The sequence below is a fragment of the Neophocaena asiaeorientalis genome, unplaced genomic scaffold, assembly GCF_003031525.2.
Source record: "Neophocaena asiaeorientalis asiaeorientalis breed wild unplaced genomic scaffold, Neophocaena_asiaeorientalis_V1.1 scaffold102, whole genome shotgun sequence".
Taxonomy (NCBI): domain Eukaryota; kingdom Metazoa; phylum Chordata; class Mammalia; order Artiodactyla; family Phocoenidae; genus Neophocaena; species Neophocaena asiaeorientalis.
Window position 1 is genome coordinate 5,122,071 of NW_020175078.1, and position 17,460 is coordinate 5,139,530.

The following is a 17,460-nucleotide window of genomic DNA, read 5'->3' on the forward strand; positions in this document are numbered from 1 at the left end:
GGAACACCGCTCTCTCCCCTCATTGCTCTTTGAAGATATTCTTTTGGCTGCAAAAATAACGAACACCCCAAGCTCTAAAACACTAGAGCCTGGGGCTAACCGTTAGAGGCAGAAGACCCAATCTGTGAACCAGTGGGGTCTTGGCTTCCTAATTTCCCTCTGGTTTGGGGGAACATTATGGCTCTGACAAAACCCTCCCCAGAGGCCTGGGATAAACTCAAAATAGGCCCCTTTATCGCTCATTTAGCAGCACTGAGAGAATGGTGAGTAAGAAATGCCCCAAACACAAGATTCCTAGAATGACTTTTCTAAAACACCAACCTGAAAGCATCACTGCCCTATTCCTGGGTTAAAACCTTTCTTTAGCCTCTTGTCCCAGAAACAAATTCTGAATTCTTCAGCTGAGCCTCAGCATCTTTTCATGATGTGTCTCCTCCTCCAACCTCTTCTCTCACATCATCTCTCTCTTCGGTCACAGCCAAGCTTCCAATAATTCACCACCATTTCTCTTTTTCACCCCCAGGCCTCTGCACTGCGACCTCTCTGTACCACGACTTTGCCTTTAGGACTCATCTCCCGCAGCGTGTTTCCAGACAGACTCTGCCTCCCCTCCCCCAACCGCACCCTGCATCTGAGTTACGTGATCCCAAAGCACCTGGGTAGTCACTATGACAGGTGTAATCAATGTCAGCGGCATCGCCTGTGAACTTGACCTTGAAGCTACCTGAGGATAGGGCCTCATCCTTTGACACCTCTTCTTGCCCAACTCCCAGCACCGTCTGCAGCCCCCTCCAGCTGACAAATATTTTCAGACAGGATGAATGAATAAACAACAGCAGGCAAGAAAGAAATCCCTGGGGGCTTCCGTGGTGGCGCAGTGGTTGAGAGTCCGCCTGCCGATGCAGGGGACAAGGGTTCGTGCCCCGGTCCGGGAAGATCCCACATTGCTGCGGAGTGGCTGGGCCCGTGAGCCATGGCCGCTGAGCCTGCGCGTCCGGAGCCTGTGCTCCGCAACGGGAGAGGCCACAACAGTGAGAGGCCCGCGTACAGCAAAAAAAAAAAAAAAAAAAAAAAAAGATGCTCTCCAAATCATAAGGGCCAAGATGAGCCTCCTGGTTCTTGGCACATAGGGAAAAAAAGCACACACACTCACTCCCCTTCTCATTCATTTATTCATGTCTTCGGCTTTTGTGCACCTTCTCTGTGCCAGGCAGAGGGCTAGGCACTAGGATGTCAAGGGGAACAAGCTAGGTGTGGCCCTGAATCACAGAGTATTTGACAAGGTCTATTTGGGGAATGGGATCTTCCTGTTTGAAAGGAAACCTAGTAATAGATTCACAGAGAACAGGCCACATGAGAACTTCTAAGGACTGGCTGGGATTCAAGAATCTTAGGGAAGAAAGAAAGACAGTCTTCAAATAAATGTGATAAAGAGTCTTTTCAAGTATCATATGATATCACTTATATGTGGAATCTAAAAAAATGATACAAATGAACTTATTTACAAAACAGAAACAGACTCACGGACATAGGAAACAAACTTATGGTTACTAAAGGGGAAGGGGTGGCGAAGGGATAAATTAGTTAGGAGTTTGGGATTAACATACACACACTACTATATATAAAATAGATAATCAACAAGGACCTCCTGTATAGCACAGGGAACTCTACTCAATACTCTGTAATAACCTACATGGGAAAAGAATCTGAAAAAGAATGGATATATGTACATGTAAAATGAAATCATTCTGCTGTACACCTGATTGATGTAGGTTGTACACAACATTCTAAATCAACTATACTCTAATATAAAGTTTAAAAAGTCTTTTTACACCTGGTGGTGAGTAACCATTTTCCCTGAGAGGAAGCAGAGACAGGAAAGGCAGAAATTGGTTCCGTACACAGCTGCAGGGATCCTAGTAGGATCCCGGCCTCCTTGGAGGGTAGTTAAAGCTGTGATGTGTTAAATCTCACTGTCAGAGGCCACGGCCGCCCTGTCTGCACCTTCAGGAAGGGCAAGCAGCTACTTGAGATCAAAGAAGATGGGAAGTATAGCTCTGGGACAGGTGCCAGCACCCGGGGCCACAGCAATGCTGCTGGTGCAGGCCTGGGCTCAGACCAAACCAGCGTCAAACCCTGATTCCAAGACTAAGCCCTGCGACTAAGACTCTCTGTTCCCATTATCCAGAGAACGGGGTGATGATTGCCACCTCCCAGGATTACTGGGAGGGTAAGTGAGATGATGCATTGGGACGTGTTGGCATAAAGTCTGTACGTAAAGGGCTGTTCAAGTAAGGATGATCATATTGTCATTCTTAAGTTGGGTGTCATGTGAGGAGTGACTGAGATAGTGATTCAAATGCTCAGCTCTTGTGGTAAAGTCTAATACTGTAGAATATAGTATGTTATATAATAATACACAAGAATATAATACAATAATGTATAATATAGTAACATCACTAGCGTGTCTTTACTGAGCAGTATGTGTTAGCCCTCTTCTAAGCACTTCACATGTACTAGGCTCATTGAATCCTCCCATCAGCCCCATGAGGTTCTATTTTTATCCTCAGTTTGCAGGGGAGGAAACTAACACATCCAAGTCATACAACCAGAGAGTCTTGGCGGAGGGGCTGGAACCCAGGCGACTGGCTGCACTGCACTCCCTTCTTGCCACTAACAAAAATTCAGAACATCAAACCTGGCACCCTGAAGCCTCTGCCCCTGGCTCGGCCCGTCCAGCAGCTGCACTCGGTTGTCTGCTGCTCACCACGGTCTGTGGCCTCAAATCTTTCCTTTGAAACCTGCCTTGGCCCGCAGTCTGCACCTACTTCCACTTTCAACATGCCATTTCTACTTTCAGCCTTCAGAGTCCTCACCCGCTACTGTGTCAAGATCTCATGACTGCCCCAAGACGCTCTGCTTTGTCTTTTAAGAGAAGCCCCTTATTTCTGGCATCTGGTCAAGGAGTTCATATTCCCCTACCCACGGGGGTGCTCAGTCTGCCTATTTCTGGCTCTGTGTTGCTTTTGAAGCCTACGGAATGAAAGTGTTTTAAAACAACAGCAATGACACTTTTGGCCTTTACTTCTACGAGCACAAGACATACTTTCCCAACTCTGTTCGGGGTGGTGGGACCCTTGGAACCCTCCTCTCTGCTTTGGAAGTGAACTTCTGCTTTTATCTGTTCTATATACTTGGATTTCACGTGAAGTTTCATTTGAAAACGGGTCCTATTTTTAAAAACGTTTGAAAATCACGGAAGAGTCCGAACATATTTGGAATTACCAAAGAGATATTGAGCCATCTCTCTGTTCCCTCCCGACCCAAATCTTTGTAAGGCCCCTAGAACCCAGGCAGGGCACAGGTCTGATGGTGAAGGACGTTTTCATCTTAACCATCCAGTCTCTCCCTTAAGTTTCCAGTTGACCTTCCACCATCATAAAGAACATTTTTACCCTAAGGACAGACTGACTCCTTGGAGTGACCTTGACAGTTCATAATTTAGAATTTCAAGAAGCCATTCTCTAGCCTGTAGAGTCCTCCAAATCAGGAAAATAAGCACAGAAACATGGTAAACTCTTAACTGTTCATCAGAATCCTCTGGGGTAGCAGGAGATAGGACACAGCAAGGACAGATGGACTTCTGAAGAGCCTTACCTGTTTTTCGATGAAAGCGTTGATTCTCTGTAGCATCCCCTCGCACGTGAATTCATATGGCATGTACGGCTCAATCTGCAGAAACAGAACACGGTATCATGAAAGAGGAAGACACAGGACATGCAACACGTACCCAGTCCTCCACTGATTCACTCACACTCAGGTGCCAACACCTGCAGGGGTCCTTGTGAGGGGCCAAGACTATGAACTTGGAAGTCCGCAGACCTGGCTTCACAATCTCATTCTGCTCCTTATCAGCTGTGGGACCCTGAGCAAATTATCTACCACCTCTGAGCCTCAGGTCCTTCATGTGTAAAATGGTGATAAGAAAAACCCATTTCTTGGAACGTGTGGTAAAGATTACCGGGGGGCGGGGCTGGGGGGGGAAGTGCTTAGTTCAGTGTCTAACACACAGTAGGCACTCAACAAAAGGTGGAGAGTGTCAGTTGTTAGAAGGTAAGCTCCATGGGGCAGGGTCCATGGCTGCTGGTTCATCTGCATCCCGGTGCTGTGTGGGGCGGCACACGTTGGAACCAGCAAACATCTGGTGAATGAATGCATGCTCCCTGCCCTGAGAAAGGCACACGATGAGTGTTTCCAGGACCCGTGACAGTGACAAAAGCTTTGTTTTGCATTAGTAGGTGAGCACATTCCCAAAGAACTCATGGTGCAAAAACAGAGTGATGAAGTGTCCCAGAGAGTTCAGCTAGAGGGTCCCAGGAAGCTAGAAGGTCAAAGCCAACTTCTGCTCATGCTGGGCTTTTAAGGTCAGCTATGACTCCAGCAAGCCGAGACTGAGGAGGGCAAAGATGCGGAAGACGTTCCAGGGGGGAGCATTAGTGGGAGATTAGACATGAAAGAAGGACAGCAGGAAGACAGAACTAGGATCATGGAAACTGGTGAGACAGGCTAGGAAGAGGTTCACTGGATTTCCACAAAAGACTTGTGGTTTCTACTCTAAGGAGCCTAGCCTTTACTTGAGGGTAGCAAGCAACGTAGAAGGTGCTTCACTGGGGTAGGGGAAGCAATCTGATCAATACTGTGACACCTGATGGAAGGGGAAGAAATGCGGGTTGGAGCTCTGCAGTGCCTGTGCCGACACTGTGAGGCCTGCGTCTTCAGGAGCAGCCGGCTGGCATTATTAATCTGAAATGGAAATTTCACTTGGGAGAATATGGCCAGCAATCCAGTTTGTTACAGCTTCAGAAAGCCCAGTAGCACTTATCAGCACATTCGCCACCTCCCTCTTAAGTCTACACTCGCCTATCTCAAATCTACAGGGTGGAGACCTGGACAAAACATCCGTGAGTTGAGGCCTGCTGAAAATGGGACAATTGACAGAGAAGACACCCTTCTGGGGGCAGCCAAGTAGCTGTCCTCAAGGCAGCTTCTCCCGTTTTCTGTGTGTGTTGATTCACACGTTACATTTGAAATCTTCTTCAACCGTGATTACTAATTTCATAACATGTCTTCGAATGCACAATTAGATGACACATCACACAGGCTGTACCTCAGCCATCCCTGCCCACACCCATCCAGAGAGAGCCGAAAGAGGCTGAGCCATAAGTACTGTACTATCAGGGGAGGACTACTCTGCAGGAGCTGAGGTCCTTTTGTTCCTGGACAGTTTATCTCAGAAGAGCTCAAAATGCTTTAACGGACTCACGTCTTTCAAGCTTGCATCTTCTCACCTCAAGCTTTTGCACTTGCTGTGCCTTCTCTAACCCAACCACAGTCCTTTCCACCAAATGTAGACTTTTTCTTTTAAAGAATGTTTATTTAATCACCTTGTGAGCGATTCCAGAAGCTTTCTCGAACTGTCTAGAGATATGCCTCTTCCCATGTTTGTGGGAAAAGATATGAACGAATAAGAACAACAACTAAAAATGTACAATAGAGGACTTCCATATTGGGCTCATCTGGGGATAAGTAGGATTTCTAGAGTGAGGTAAATAAACATCGGTGGGCCATCTGTCATGCGACCGACAGATCCAGTTATATGGTGGGAAGCATACTGGATGCTCAAGGGTCATTCCTACAACATATTCTAAAGGGTATCCATTAGAAATGAATGTGCATTAATTCAAAGGGCTTACGCAATAAACACAGAAAAATGGCTCTTCCTGTGTCCTACCAACCAAACCCAGTTTAACCAAAGGGGATGTGACTCATTAACTGCTTTGTGGCCAGTTCACTGTTTTAAAAGATAAGAAGCTAATTTTCCTATAAAGGAAAAGCAAAAAAAAAAAAAGAAAGAACGAACTTGTATTCTTAAGCCACCTCTGCCATGAGTTCCACTAGCCCTGCTGTGTACAGAAGCAGGGCCCTCTGTGTGGGGAAAGCTCCCCAGAGCCCCGGCTTTAGGAATACTGAGCACTGGCTAGCCTCTGATGTCAGATCTGCTGCACAGACTGTGCGTGTGCGTGACAGTTTTCTGTAGAACTTCGGGAACAAGTCAAGGCCTTTTGGGGGATGAATGAAAGGGAATGTTGAAACGACACCAGTCACTGAGAATACCAAGTGGGGTCGGTTATGGAGAAGCAGGGGGGAATGTGCTTGGTCATCTTGCTGGTGGACAAAGGACTGTTACTCATATGGCCATAGGAAGGATGCCTGCAGGCTGCACCATGCAGTCCCTGCTGGCCTTGGAAACGTTCCCTACCCCCCATCTTTTCCTCCGTTTTCTCCTCTTCACCTCCCTTCCAGTGGGATTTCCTGTCTCTAGTATTACTCAGCGTTCTAAGTCAGAGTACGACTTCTACAGGGAACTGCTCCCTGATATCAGTTAACCTCTGCATGGTCCCACCTGACAGGTGGCTTGGCATCATTCAATGATAGATGGTCTTAGAAGGTACCAGAAGTTCAGGGGTTGAGCCTTATCTCCTCTATCTACTAAGCACAGAATTTTAAGTCAGACATTTCCTGGAATTTCTCTTGATGATTTCAAATGTAAAATAGGTCATGTCATTCCCCTGCTCAAAACTACCCATCATACTCAGAATAAAATCCAGAATCCCTCTTGTGGCCTATTTAGAGGCCCTACACACTCTGGCTCCTGCAGACCCTTTTATGGTCTCCATTATTTCTGATGGGAAGCTGGTGGTCTTTCATACTGCTATTCCCCTGAATGTAATAAAATTTTCTCTGGCTGCTTTCAAGATTATTTTCCTCATCTTTCGTTTTTAGCAGTTCAGCTATGATGTATCTAAGTGTGTTTTTCTCCATATTTATCCTGCTTGGCCTTCACTGAGCTCCCACAATCTGCAGGTTGATGTTATTAATTTTAGAAAATTCTTAGCCATTATCTCTTCACAAATATTTCTTCTGGCCATTCTCTCCTCTGAGGTTCTAATTACACATAAATTAGGCTGCTTGAATATTGTTCCAGAGATCTCATATGCTCTTTTTTATCTTGTTCTTTTTCCTCTAATTTCAATAATTTCTATTGATAAGTCTTTAAAGTTCACTGATTATTTTCCTCTGCTGTGTATAATCTGCTGATCAGCCCATTGAAAGAGTTAATTTCTGATACCGTACTTCTCAGTTCTAGCATTTTTTCATTTGGCTTTTAAAAAAGTTCCCATCTCTCTGCTGAAATACCCCATCTATTCACATATGTTGTCCACCTTTTTCATCAAAGCTTTTTTTAAAAAAAAAATTAATTAATTAATTAATTTGGCTGCATGGGGTCTTAGTTGTAGCAGGCAGGTTCCTAAGTTGTGGCATGTGAACTCTTAGTTGTGGCATGCACGTGGGATCTAGTTCCCTGACCAGGGATCGAACCCTGGTCCCCTGTATTGGGAGCACGGAGTCTTAGCCACTGGACCACCAGGAAAGTCCCCAACAAACCTTTTAATACATTTATCTCAGCATTTAAAATTTGCTGTATGGTAATTCCAACATCTGAGCCATCTCTGAGTCTGGTTTTATTGATGGTGGTGTCCTCTCTTAATGATGGGTCATGTTTTCTTGCTTTTTTGAGTGTCATGAAATTTAAAATCTTGTAATTAAATATGAGAAAGCTTGGCACCAAATTTCTGACCTATTTATAACAAGCATAAGGACTATAATGTTAATAGGCTTTGTATTAATCTAATTCCTTACTTTCTCTCTCACTCTCGTCTTTCCCTTTACTTCATTTAATGCTGTTTTTCTTTTTAATTTTTTTCTTAATAAACTAGTCAAAAATACTAGTTTCAATCCAGGTTCTACTACTTACTAGTTGTGCAATTTTATGTAAATTACTTAATTTCTTTAAACCTTAATTTTCTTATCTGCAGAAGGATTAAATGAGACAAAGCTCATAAAGATGTACAGAGAGAGATTCTGGAGGTATAAAAAGAGCTTCTCCCTACATATGACCTACTATTACAATTACTTTTTATTCCCCCTTAAGTGGCCTTAAATGGTTTTAGGGAAAGCGTTGGTCAGGGTTTTAAAAAGGGGAGCAGTAGATGTTCCATGAAGTGAACAGAGCCTCATGCAGAAGTGGATAGAACTCGGCACCCACTTAGTGCTTTACATGGCAGGCATTCCCACGAGATTTTTATCTGACAAAAGGGATCTATTATCTAAAAAGTTTTGGACTCTATGATCCAAGATTTTCTGCCTCTACGTGAGCTTTCAAATTACTCCTCTTCAAAAGCATGCACACTTAACTAAGTGTTGTGGGTTGAACTCTGTCCCCCACCCACAAAAGATATGTTGAAGTCCTAACCCCCAGTACCTGTGAATGGGACCCTATTTGGAAATACGGTCTTCACAGATGGAATCAAGGTAAGAAGAGGTCATAGTGATGTAGGGTGGGCCCTAATCCAACATGACTGATGTCTCCATGAGAAGTGGAGAAAACAGACAGAAAGACAGAAAGACACACACACACACACACACACACAGAGAACACCATATGACAGCAGAGACAGAGATCAAAGTGTTGCAGCTGCAACCCAAGGAATACCTGGGGCCACCAGAAGGTGGAAGAGGTGAGGAAGGACGCTCCATGAGAGGCGTCAGAGGGAGCATGGCCCTGCCGACATCTTAATTTCAGATGCCGACATCTTAATTTTAATTGCAGCCTCCAGAACTGTAAGAGAATAAATTTCTGTTGTTTCAACCACCACTTTGTGGTTCTTTGTTATGGCAGCTTTAGAAGCTAGTACCCTAGAGGACTCTGAGACTGAAGAAAGAAGAGCCTTCAATCTCTGCAAGAAGGATCCTCTGGTGGGAAACTGCAGACATGCAGCAGGTACTTGAGGTGGCCAGCAATACCACACCCACTCGGCACTTCATCTCTTGACTTGGCCACCAGAGGTCTGGGGGACTTCTGCCCTAAACTCGAGACTGGGATGAGATCGTACACGTCACTGATGGGAAGCTCTGAGCAGCTACCTCAAAGCTCAATAACTAGACCTGCTCTAAAGGGACATGGGTGACACGCTGGAGTACTCCTGTTCCCCAGGAGATGTGCTCAGTAAGCTGAAACTGGCAGTTGGGAGGGCCCCACTTTATTCCCCAAAGGGGAAAGGCGGCCCTTTACATGGGCCAACTGGCAACTCCTCCTCGGATACACGCCTTTCTAGCCTCTCCCCCTTGATTCTCACTGTTCCTCTAACTCATGTCTTTCTGGGCTCACTTCTCCGTTTAACTTCGCAGATTCCTACTCATGCTCTGAGACTTAACTCAATGCTGCATTCTCCAGATGTCCTTATAAGCAGCAGAGAAGACAGAAATAGAAGAGAAACTTACGGTTACCAGGGGGGAAAGGAGCGGGGAGGGATAAATTAAGACTTTGGGATTAGCAGATACAAACTACCGTGTATAAAGCAGATAAACAACAAGGTCCTACTGTATAGCACAGGGAACTATATTCAATATCCTGTAATTAAACCATAATGGAAAAGAATATGAAAAAGAATATATATATATTCATATATACACACACACATATATATACATATCGGAATCATTTTTGTTGTATACCAGAAACTAACACAACATTGTAAATCAACTATACTGCAAAAAAAAAAAAAAAAGAAGCAGAGAAGACAGACGCTCCTCCATCTCTGGCACGTTGGTCTTGGCACTGAACACACTCTGCCTTAGTGTGCTGATCTGCGTACATCTGTTCCTCGCTCCCTCCATGCCTCCCGCCATCTATTAGGTACATCGCTATGCTGGGTCCTGAGAACACAGCAGTGAGACAGGTATAGTTCCTGCGCATGCTGCTTACGGTCTAATGGAAATCCAGACTATCACTGACAAAAGTAAGAACGTTAAAGTATTACAGTAGCCAAGACATGGAAACAACAGTCCATCGACAGATGAGTGGATAAAGAAAATGTGGTGTGTATGTGTGTACACACACACAATGGAATAATACTCAGCCATAAAAAATGAAATAATACCATTTGCAGCTGCACGGATGGACCTACAGATTATCATACTAAGTGAAGCAAGTCAAACACATGTATGATATCACTTATTTGTGGAATCTAAAATACGACACAAATGAACTTATCTACGAAACAGAAACAGACTCACAGATATAGAGGACAGATTTGTGGTTGCCAAGGGGGTGAGGGGGCAGGAGAGGGTTGGATTGGGAGTTCGGGATTAGCAGATGCAAGCTATTATCTATAGGATGGATAAACAACAAGGTCCTACTGTATAGTACAGGGAACTACATTCAATATCCTGTAATAAACCATAATGGAAAAAGAATATGTAAAAGAATGTATATACATGTATAACGGAATCACTTTGCTGTACACTGGAAACTAACACAACACTGTAAATCAACTATACATCAGTGAAAGAGAATGTTACATTATTATTTATGCAATACTGACTGACATTTATTATGAGATCAACACTGCACTTAAGCACCTTATATTCATTATCTCATTGGATCCTCTCAAGTACCTGTAAAGTAGGTGAGATTAGCCTACATCAGGGATGAGGAAACTGAGTCTCAGAGGTTAAGTAACTGCCCGAGGGGACACTGCTGGACCCCAACCCAAGCTGTCTGATTCTAGCCTGTCCTTATAACCACACCTATACTGCTTCTCTTAAAAAATTATAACAGAGTAATCGCTGCTCTGGTAGGAGGAGGACAGAGGGCAGGGTTTACTGGTAAAATCCAAGGCAGTCCCGGGTTTGGGAGAGAGGATAACTTGACCCATCCCCTACAGGGTGGTAAGTTTCCTACAGGCAGGGAGCCAGCCTCGTTTATGCTTATGGAAGTGAGTGTCCCTGAGAGTGGTTCAGAGGGCGCTCTGCATACAGTAGGTACTTAATACATGTCTGCTGATTGTTCTGGAGAGTCCAGAGATGTTAGTTACTTATACAAAATTTTATAAGATGTTTAGGTAGAAAAGCCAAATAAACAGATGCTATAAAAAACATTTTCCAGTATTTCCTTAATTAGTCCTTTTCCTTCTCACTTTTTTTTTTGCAGGGGAGCAGGTCTATCTTTTCTGATCTTTGGGAGAGCTACATAATGAGGTCACTGACACAAGTAGAATTCAAGTTTCTACTGCTGTGTCTGGGACCCAGGAGCCATGTTGAAAGGGTCTGTAGAATCCATGCACGCATCTGGACACCAGCTCTAATTCCACTTCACAGAACATCCACAAAAATCCCCAGGCCAGTCCTACAGCTGGGCCATTTTCTAAATTTCAGAGTCAAGCTGACATGGAACCATTCTAATTACTTGAACGAAGGGCCTGTGATGCTTTCCACATGATCCCGTTCACATCATAAATGGGGGAAAATGGAATAAAAGAAATAACCTTCTGACTTAAAATTGCTTTCACGGCGTCCTCCACCCCCTCCTGATTATCGAGGTCAACAGTCCAGACGTGTGGCTGGCCGATGAACACTTCGGCATAAGGATGCTGGGAGGTCAGCTGGAAAAGAGAAAACAGAACACCTCAGTCTCACAAACACTGGCTTTTTTCATTTCTCAACCTTCTGTGTTAGGTGAAGCGTTATGCTTTTTATGGTTCCGAGTTGTACTTGTGTAGGTAATGTCATTTTTTGTTTCGGACCCTTGACGATCGAAACCTCCTAAGCACTCCGTAAGCAGGTAACAATAAAAGAGGGAGGATTCCACAGCTTGCTTTCTTTCTTTTTTGCTTTGACCAGCAGGACATCTACTGTCAGGACCATCTGGAGAAGCAGGCACAGCCCTGACGGGTTCAGGTAAGGACACCGAGGCTGTCAAGTGTGCCCGGCTGGCAACAGTGGCAGTGCCCATGGGTGCCCATCAGGCTCATGTGGGATGTTTTAAAAGACACACGGCCAGGCTACGCTGTCTTAGACCCTTGGAGCTGGGATCTTGGGCACTTTGGAAGGGTTCCTGGGAGTCTAGGGGTCCCAGGAGGGCATGGCCCTGTGTGAGACCATGGCATCCACAGGGCAGGTCCGGGGATGGCTCCTCACCTTGAGTACCACTTTGAAAAAAGAGTTAGAATGTCATAACCAGGTGACATGGAGGCTGTTACAGATGGCTTCAACCCCCCAAATCACACCAAGAAATAATGAATATTTACCCTCAGTCATATCCCAGCCCTGAAAATCACCTAGATCAAACTAGCATCTGTTATAAAATACTGGTTAGGATAGACAGGTAAGTATAAGGAAATTACAATAAAGTTCTCATAGGCTTTAAAATCATCGAAGGACACGTAATGGCACATATGAAAGGTGACAGAAAGGGAAATAATGCTACCAGAAAAAGAGTGAATTTTGGAATAATAATTAGCATAACACTGGAGCCTTAAGAATCATAAAGACAATGTGTGATCAGAAAAGCAAGGAAAAGTAGCTTTTGTTTTAAAGGAGGTTTTATTTTAAAAACAAAGGGTGGCCAAAGAAACCCACAGGAATATTGGCAATTCTTAGTTCTTGAAGAATCCGTTTTTTAAAGATAGCTAAATTTACCCCTCAAACTTGTTCCCACCTTTATTCTTGTATCCTTTTAAGGCTGTGGTATAAAGAAAGCATTCTGGTACACTTTCAGTTCTCAAAGTTGGCGGGTGCTGCCCCAACCCGTGGCTGAGGACCCGGGATGCCAGACGCCTTGAGATGTGTGTGACCGTCCTGCACAGGGCAGAACAGTCCACTCCCCACAGGCCTTCACATGCCCCGCCAAGCTCTCAGGTGGGTTCACAGAATCTGCCTCTTTGGCACAGTCTGAAAATACATTGAGTTTTCCAGGAACATAACTGCCATGTAAATCAAGGGACATTTTATTGGGAATTTCACCAATAAGCCGTTATCATTTCAGAAAAATCATGGCAGCAAAGTCAATGCCACGCAGAGGATCTGGGTCTCCAGTACAACATACCCAAACCAGTCTGTATTTGAAACTGTCACAGTAATGCCAATGGAGTATATCTGTGTGTCTACATGTAGGCACCTTTTTATTTAGCTTCTTTCTTTAATGTCAATTATAAGTAAAAAGGGCTGACCAGATTCAGCTCAATGTTTTCTTCTTTTTTTTTTTTTTTTGAGGTACGTGGGCCTCTCACTGTTGTGGCCTCTCCCATTGCGGAGCACAGGCTCCGGACGCGCAGGCTCAGCGGCCATGGCTCACGGGCCCAGCCGCTCCGCAGCATGTGGGATCCTCCCGGACCGGGGCACGAACCCATGTCCCCTGCATCGGCAGGCGGACCCTCAACCACTGTGCCACCAGGGAAGCCCTATTCTTCTTAAATACAAACATATTCACTGTAAGGAGGAATGAGACACCATGATGCCTTCTAGTGTGGTTCATGGGTATGATACAGTATTTCTGGACTACATATACACAAAATATCTATTACCTTATAGCAAAGTATTTTCCTTTTACTTCTCTTTCATATTAGAGTTAGAGAATCATTCTTTGTGTGTGTGTGATAATCGCATTTCTCTTTGATTTTATTTAGATTAAACTTGCAATTGAATAGATTTTTTAAACATCTTTATTGGAGTATAATTGCTTTACAATGGTGTGTTAGCTTCTGCTGTATAACAGAGTGAATCAGTTATACATATACATATATCCCCATATCTCTTCCCTCTTGCGTCTCCCTCCCTCCCCCCCTCCCTATCCCACCCCTCTAGGTGGTCACAGAGCACCGAGCTGATCTCCCTGTGCTATGCGGCTGCTTCCCACTAGCTATCTATTTTACATTTGGTAGTGCATATATGTCCATGCCATTCTCTCACTTTGTCACAGCTTACCCTTCCCCCTCCCCAGGTCCTCAAGTCCATTCTCTAGTAGGTCTGTGTTTTTATTCCCGTCTTACCCCTAGGTTCTTCATGACCTTTTTTTTTTTTCTTAGATTCCATATATATGTGTCAGCATACGGTATTTGTCTTTCTCTTTCTGACTTACTTCACTCTGTATGATGTTAGCAGGGTATATTTTTCATTTCAGGAGTGAAAAGTAGATGCTATAATACACTTAGAATAAAAGAAGGTTTTGGGTCTGGAAGGGTTGAGGCCAAGCTGGTTCTCTTTTTTTCCTTCAGATCCCAATATACTCAGAGGACTGGGTGATTCAGCTGGCACCTCTGCAGCTTGCTCTTGACCACCGTTCTTCGTGTCTTACCACACCAATGGTGTGCATGCATTATTCAGGGGGGAAACCCAGAAGCTAAATTACTGGGCCTCCACTCTGAGCCTTCTCTGGCCCCCACCGTGGAAATCAGGCCATTCGGAGGTGCAGGTATCCTAGACTTTGCTCCTGCCTCTTCTGCCAGAGTCACGCCCCTCGCTAGCCTGCAGCTCCCCGTGCTTCTGACATATACCCTTTTTCTTTTGCTCAGCTGCGTGGTCAGGGATAGAAGAAGAGTGCCCGCAGGCTCCTGGAGCAGGGGGAGCATCCTTTTCTTTTCCTCAGCACGTATCTTAGATTGAGCACGCATCAGTGAGGCCCCTCGGGTGGGGCAGGCACTGGGCTCATCACCCGAGCAGACATTATTTATCAGGTTTCCTGTGCATTGATGCGGATTCTGAGGGTTAGAGGGGCTTACAACTCCCCAAGACCACATAGCTAGAAAGCAGCAGAGCAAATTCAAATCTAGATCCTTCAACAACTTTTTACCTTTTGACAAAAACGGAAGATGACAATTTTAAAGGATGCTCTTGAGTTCTTAAGACAATGACCAAAAGGAGCTCAATGGAAACACCAGCCTTTTCATCACTTGCTTAAAACCAGCTAACCTAAAACAAAATCCCAGGACTGAATGTATGTCTGCATTAGACCTTTCCTGAAGCTGAGTGAAGTGTCACACCATTTTCATTTTGTGGCTGGAGAACAAACTAATTAATTCTTCCAACTGAATCAGGGTAAATGAAAGTTGCCATCAGTGTCACTATTTAGCAGTCTCTCTCCTCTCTGCCTTTTAAGGTCCCTGCTCATTTACAAGGATACTCTAAGCACTTGGAAAATACAAGATGCTGAGCCATTATCATTTTGTTCATTTACATTTATGGAGGATTACTTAATTTTATGAGTAAGGCGTTTTGTGATTCATTATTCCCCCTCTGAATGTTCCATTCGTCCTTGTTAATTTATTGAGAACCGTATGATCTGAGCTATCGTATATCAATCAGTATATTTACTGGAGTGTAGTCTGTAAAAGTAATGAAAATCTTATTAAATATAAAACGTTATTTCAGAGCGGCTGTTAAATCTCCAAGAAGAACACAAGTTCTCTTTATGGAAAAGGAAACCCTGGAGTCAGAGAATTTCTAATGGTTTACAAAATGTCGGAATAATGATTAAGAACCGGGCTTCCCTGGTGGCGCAGTGGTTGAGAGTCCGCCTGCCGATGCAGGGGACACGGGTTCGTGCCCCGGTCCGGGAAGATCCCACATGCCGAGGAGCGGCTGGGCCCGTGAGCCATGGCCGCTGAGCCTGTGCTCCGTAATGGAAGAGGCCACAGCAGTGAGAGGCCCGTGTACCGCAAAAAAAAAAAAAAAAGAACCTACTGATATGTTTTCCAATATACAGAGAGAAATCCAAATTGTATTACATTAAAAGTGTAACTTGAACCAACCACATGATACTTAAGGCATATGGAACTTCTCTTGAGTGTGTACACTGTGGTTTTAAAATTGGGTCTAATGCAAAAATAAAAACAAAGCTTTTTGTTTTCTAAATACAAAGAAAAATTTAGACTTCTCTTCAAATGAAGGCAAAGAAGAGACATAGATGCAATTTAAATGGACCCATTTACATGGGTGTATTGTTGCTCAGCTCAAAAGATTAGCAAGGGCACAAAAAGATAGCTACGTAATTATATACGCTTTGGTTAAAATTCTTCTATTTGCTGAGGAAAAAAAAAAAAAAGGATACTTCCTAGGGATTCTTGACCCTTAGAAATCTGTACAAGTGTTGATAGCTCTTTCCCAATTAAAAGCATCTTTGATCAGGGGGATTCTGTGAGCTGAAAGAGCACAGTGGGGTGGCCCACCTGCCCGTGAGGTCAGGTTCACTGGCTCCTCTCAAAGCTGTGTCATGTCACTGGCTATCAGCCTGCTCTCTGCACCGTCTCCAGCAGAGAAGGAAATGGACATCAGATGGAACCTGCCCTCCTGCATAAAGTGACGTGACCTGCTTGGGGTTTCCCTCCAACGCATCAACATTCATGCTTCTCCAACGCAAAACCCGACTCTTCTTTTCCTCTAAAGCACAGCTCCCCCACTATCCCCTTCTAGCTAACCCAGCACATCCTCCACCGGGCACCACTCCAAGTTAACTTCCCCTGCTTAATGTACTCAGCTCTTTCCTTATGCATGCCCGTTGATTAGGCATCGCTTTTACCACACTTCCATATCAAAATCTGAGCTCCTGGGAAACAGGAAATGTGTCTTGATAAGTTCCCCCAATGCAGTGACTTAGTGCCACAGGCCCTGTGGGGATACAATGAACATCTGTCAGCTGACCTCTGCATCCCAGCCCTCCCACGTGAGCCCAGGACTGATGGAGTCACTTGTGGGAGGTCACTTGCTGAGCAGCTGTTGAAAGCCTCCCCCAGTGCCATTCTAACTGGAGTCTCATTCCAGCACTGGTGGGACCATCTGAAAGGACAGGAGGAACCAAATGCCTGGGCGGCAGCTCCAACACCTATTCCCTTTTGATGCCATGAAGAATGAAAACCCTGTATCACCTCAACAAAAAGCAAATTACTAAAGAATCACAACCGACAGCACGAACATACTTTTCGCAACAATTTCATACTGGCTGATCTGATCTACGTAACATTACATCATTCACTGGGAAAGGGTTAGATAGTGTTTAAGAGGGTCTTAAATTTTTCTCAGGAAAAAGTACTCAGTTGTAATACAGTGTTATCAAAATCTTCAGAATTATCAAAATTGAAATTATTATCTAATTCTAGTGATCAAGAAGGTACCAAGTCAGTCCAAAATACTTTTGATGAATCATTTCCCAAAGTCTTGTATATAGAAACTGCAGTAAGAAAACTGATGGGTTTCTTTGCTTTTCATGCATTAGTAAGTCAGACAGAGAAAGGCAAATACCATGTGATATCACTTATATGTGGAATCTAAAAAAATGATACAAATGAACTTATTTACAAAACAGAAAAAGACTCATAGACATAGAAAACAAACTTATGGTTACCGAAGGGGAAAGGGTGGGGTAGGCGGAGGGATAAATTAGGAATTTGGGAATAATGTATACATACTACTATATATAAAATGGATAAAAAAACAAGGACCTACTGTATAGCACAGGGAACTATACTCAATATTTTGTAATAACCTATATGGGAAAAGAATCTGAAA

The 17,460-nt window shown here is 44.1% G+C and overlaps 1 protein-coding gene across 6 annotated transcripts in view; it reads right to left on the minus strand.

Annotated features, from left to right (window-relative positions):
• The window catches only part of MGAT5 (alpha-1,6-mannosylglycoprotein 6-beta-N-acetylglucosaminyltransferase), a 360,006-nt gene that overhangs the window by 16,573 nt on the left and 325,973 nt on the right, over positions 1 to 17,460 (minus strand). For all 6 annotated transcript variants that reach the window (XM_024764088.1, XM_024764090.1, XM_024764087.1 and 3 more), the window contains 2 exons: positions 11,448 to 11,564; positions 3,658 to 3,732 (listed from right to left, as the gene is read on the minus strand). In XM_024764088.1, the coding sequence (XP_024619856.1) occupies positions 3,658 to 3,732; positions 11,448 to 11,564 (192 nt within the window). The remainder of the gene's footprint in view (positions 1 to 3,657; positions 3,733 to 11,447; positions 11,565 to 17,460) is intronic.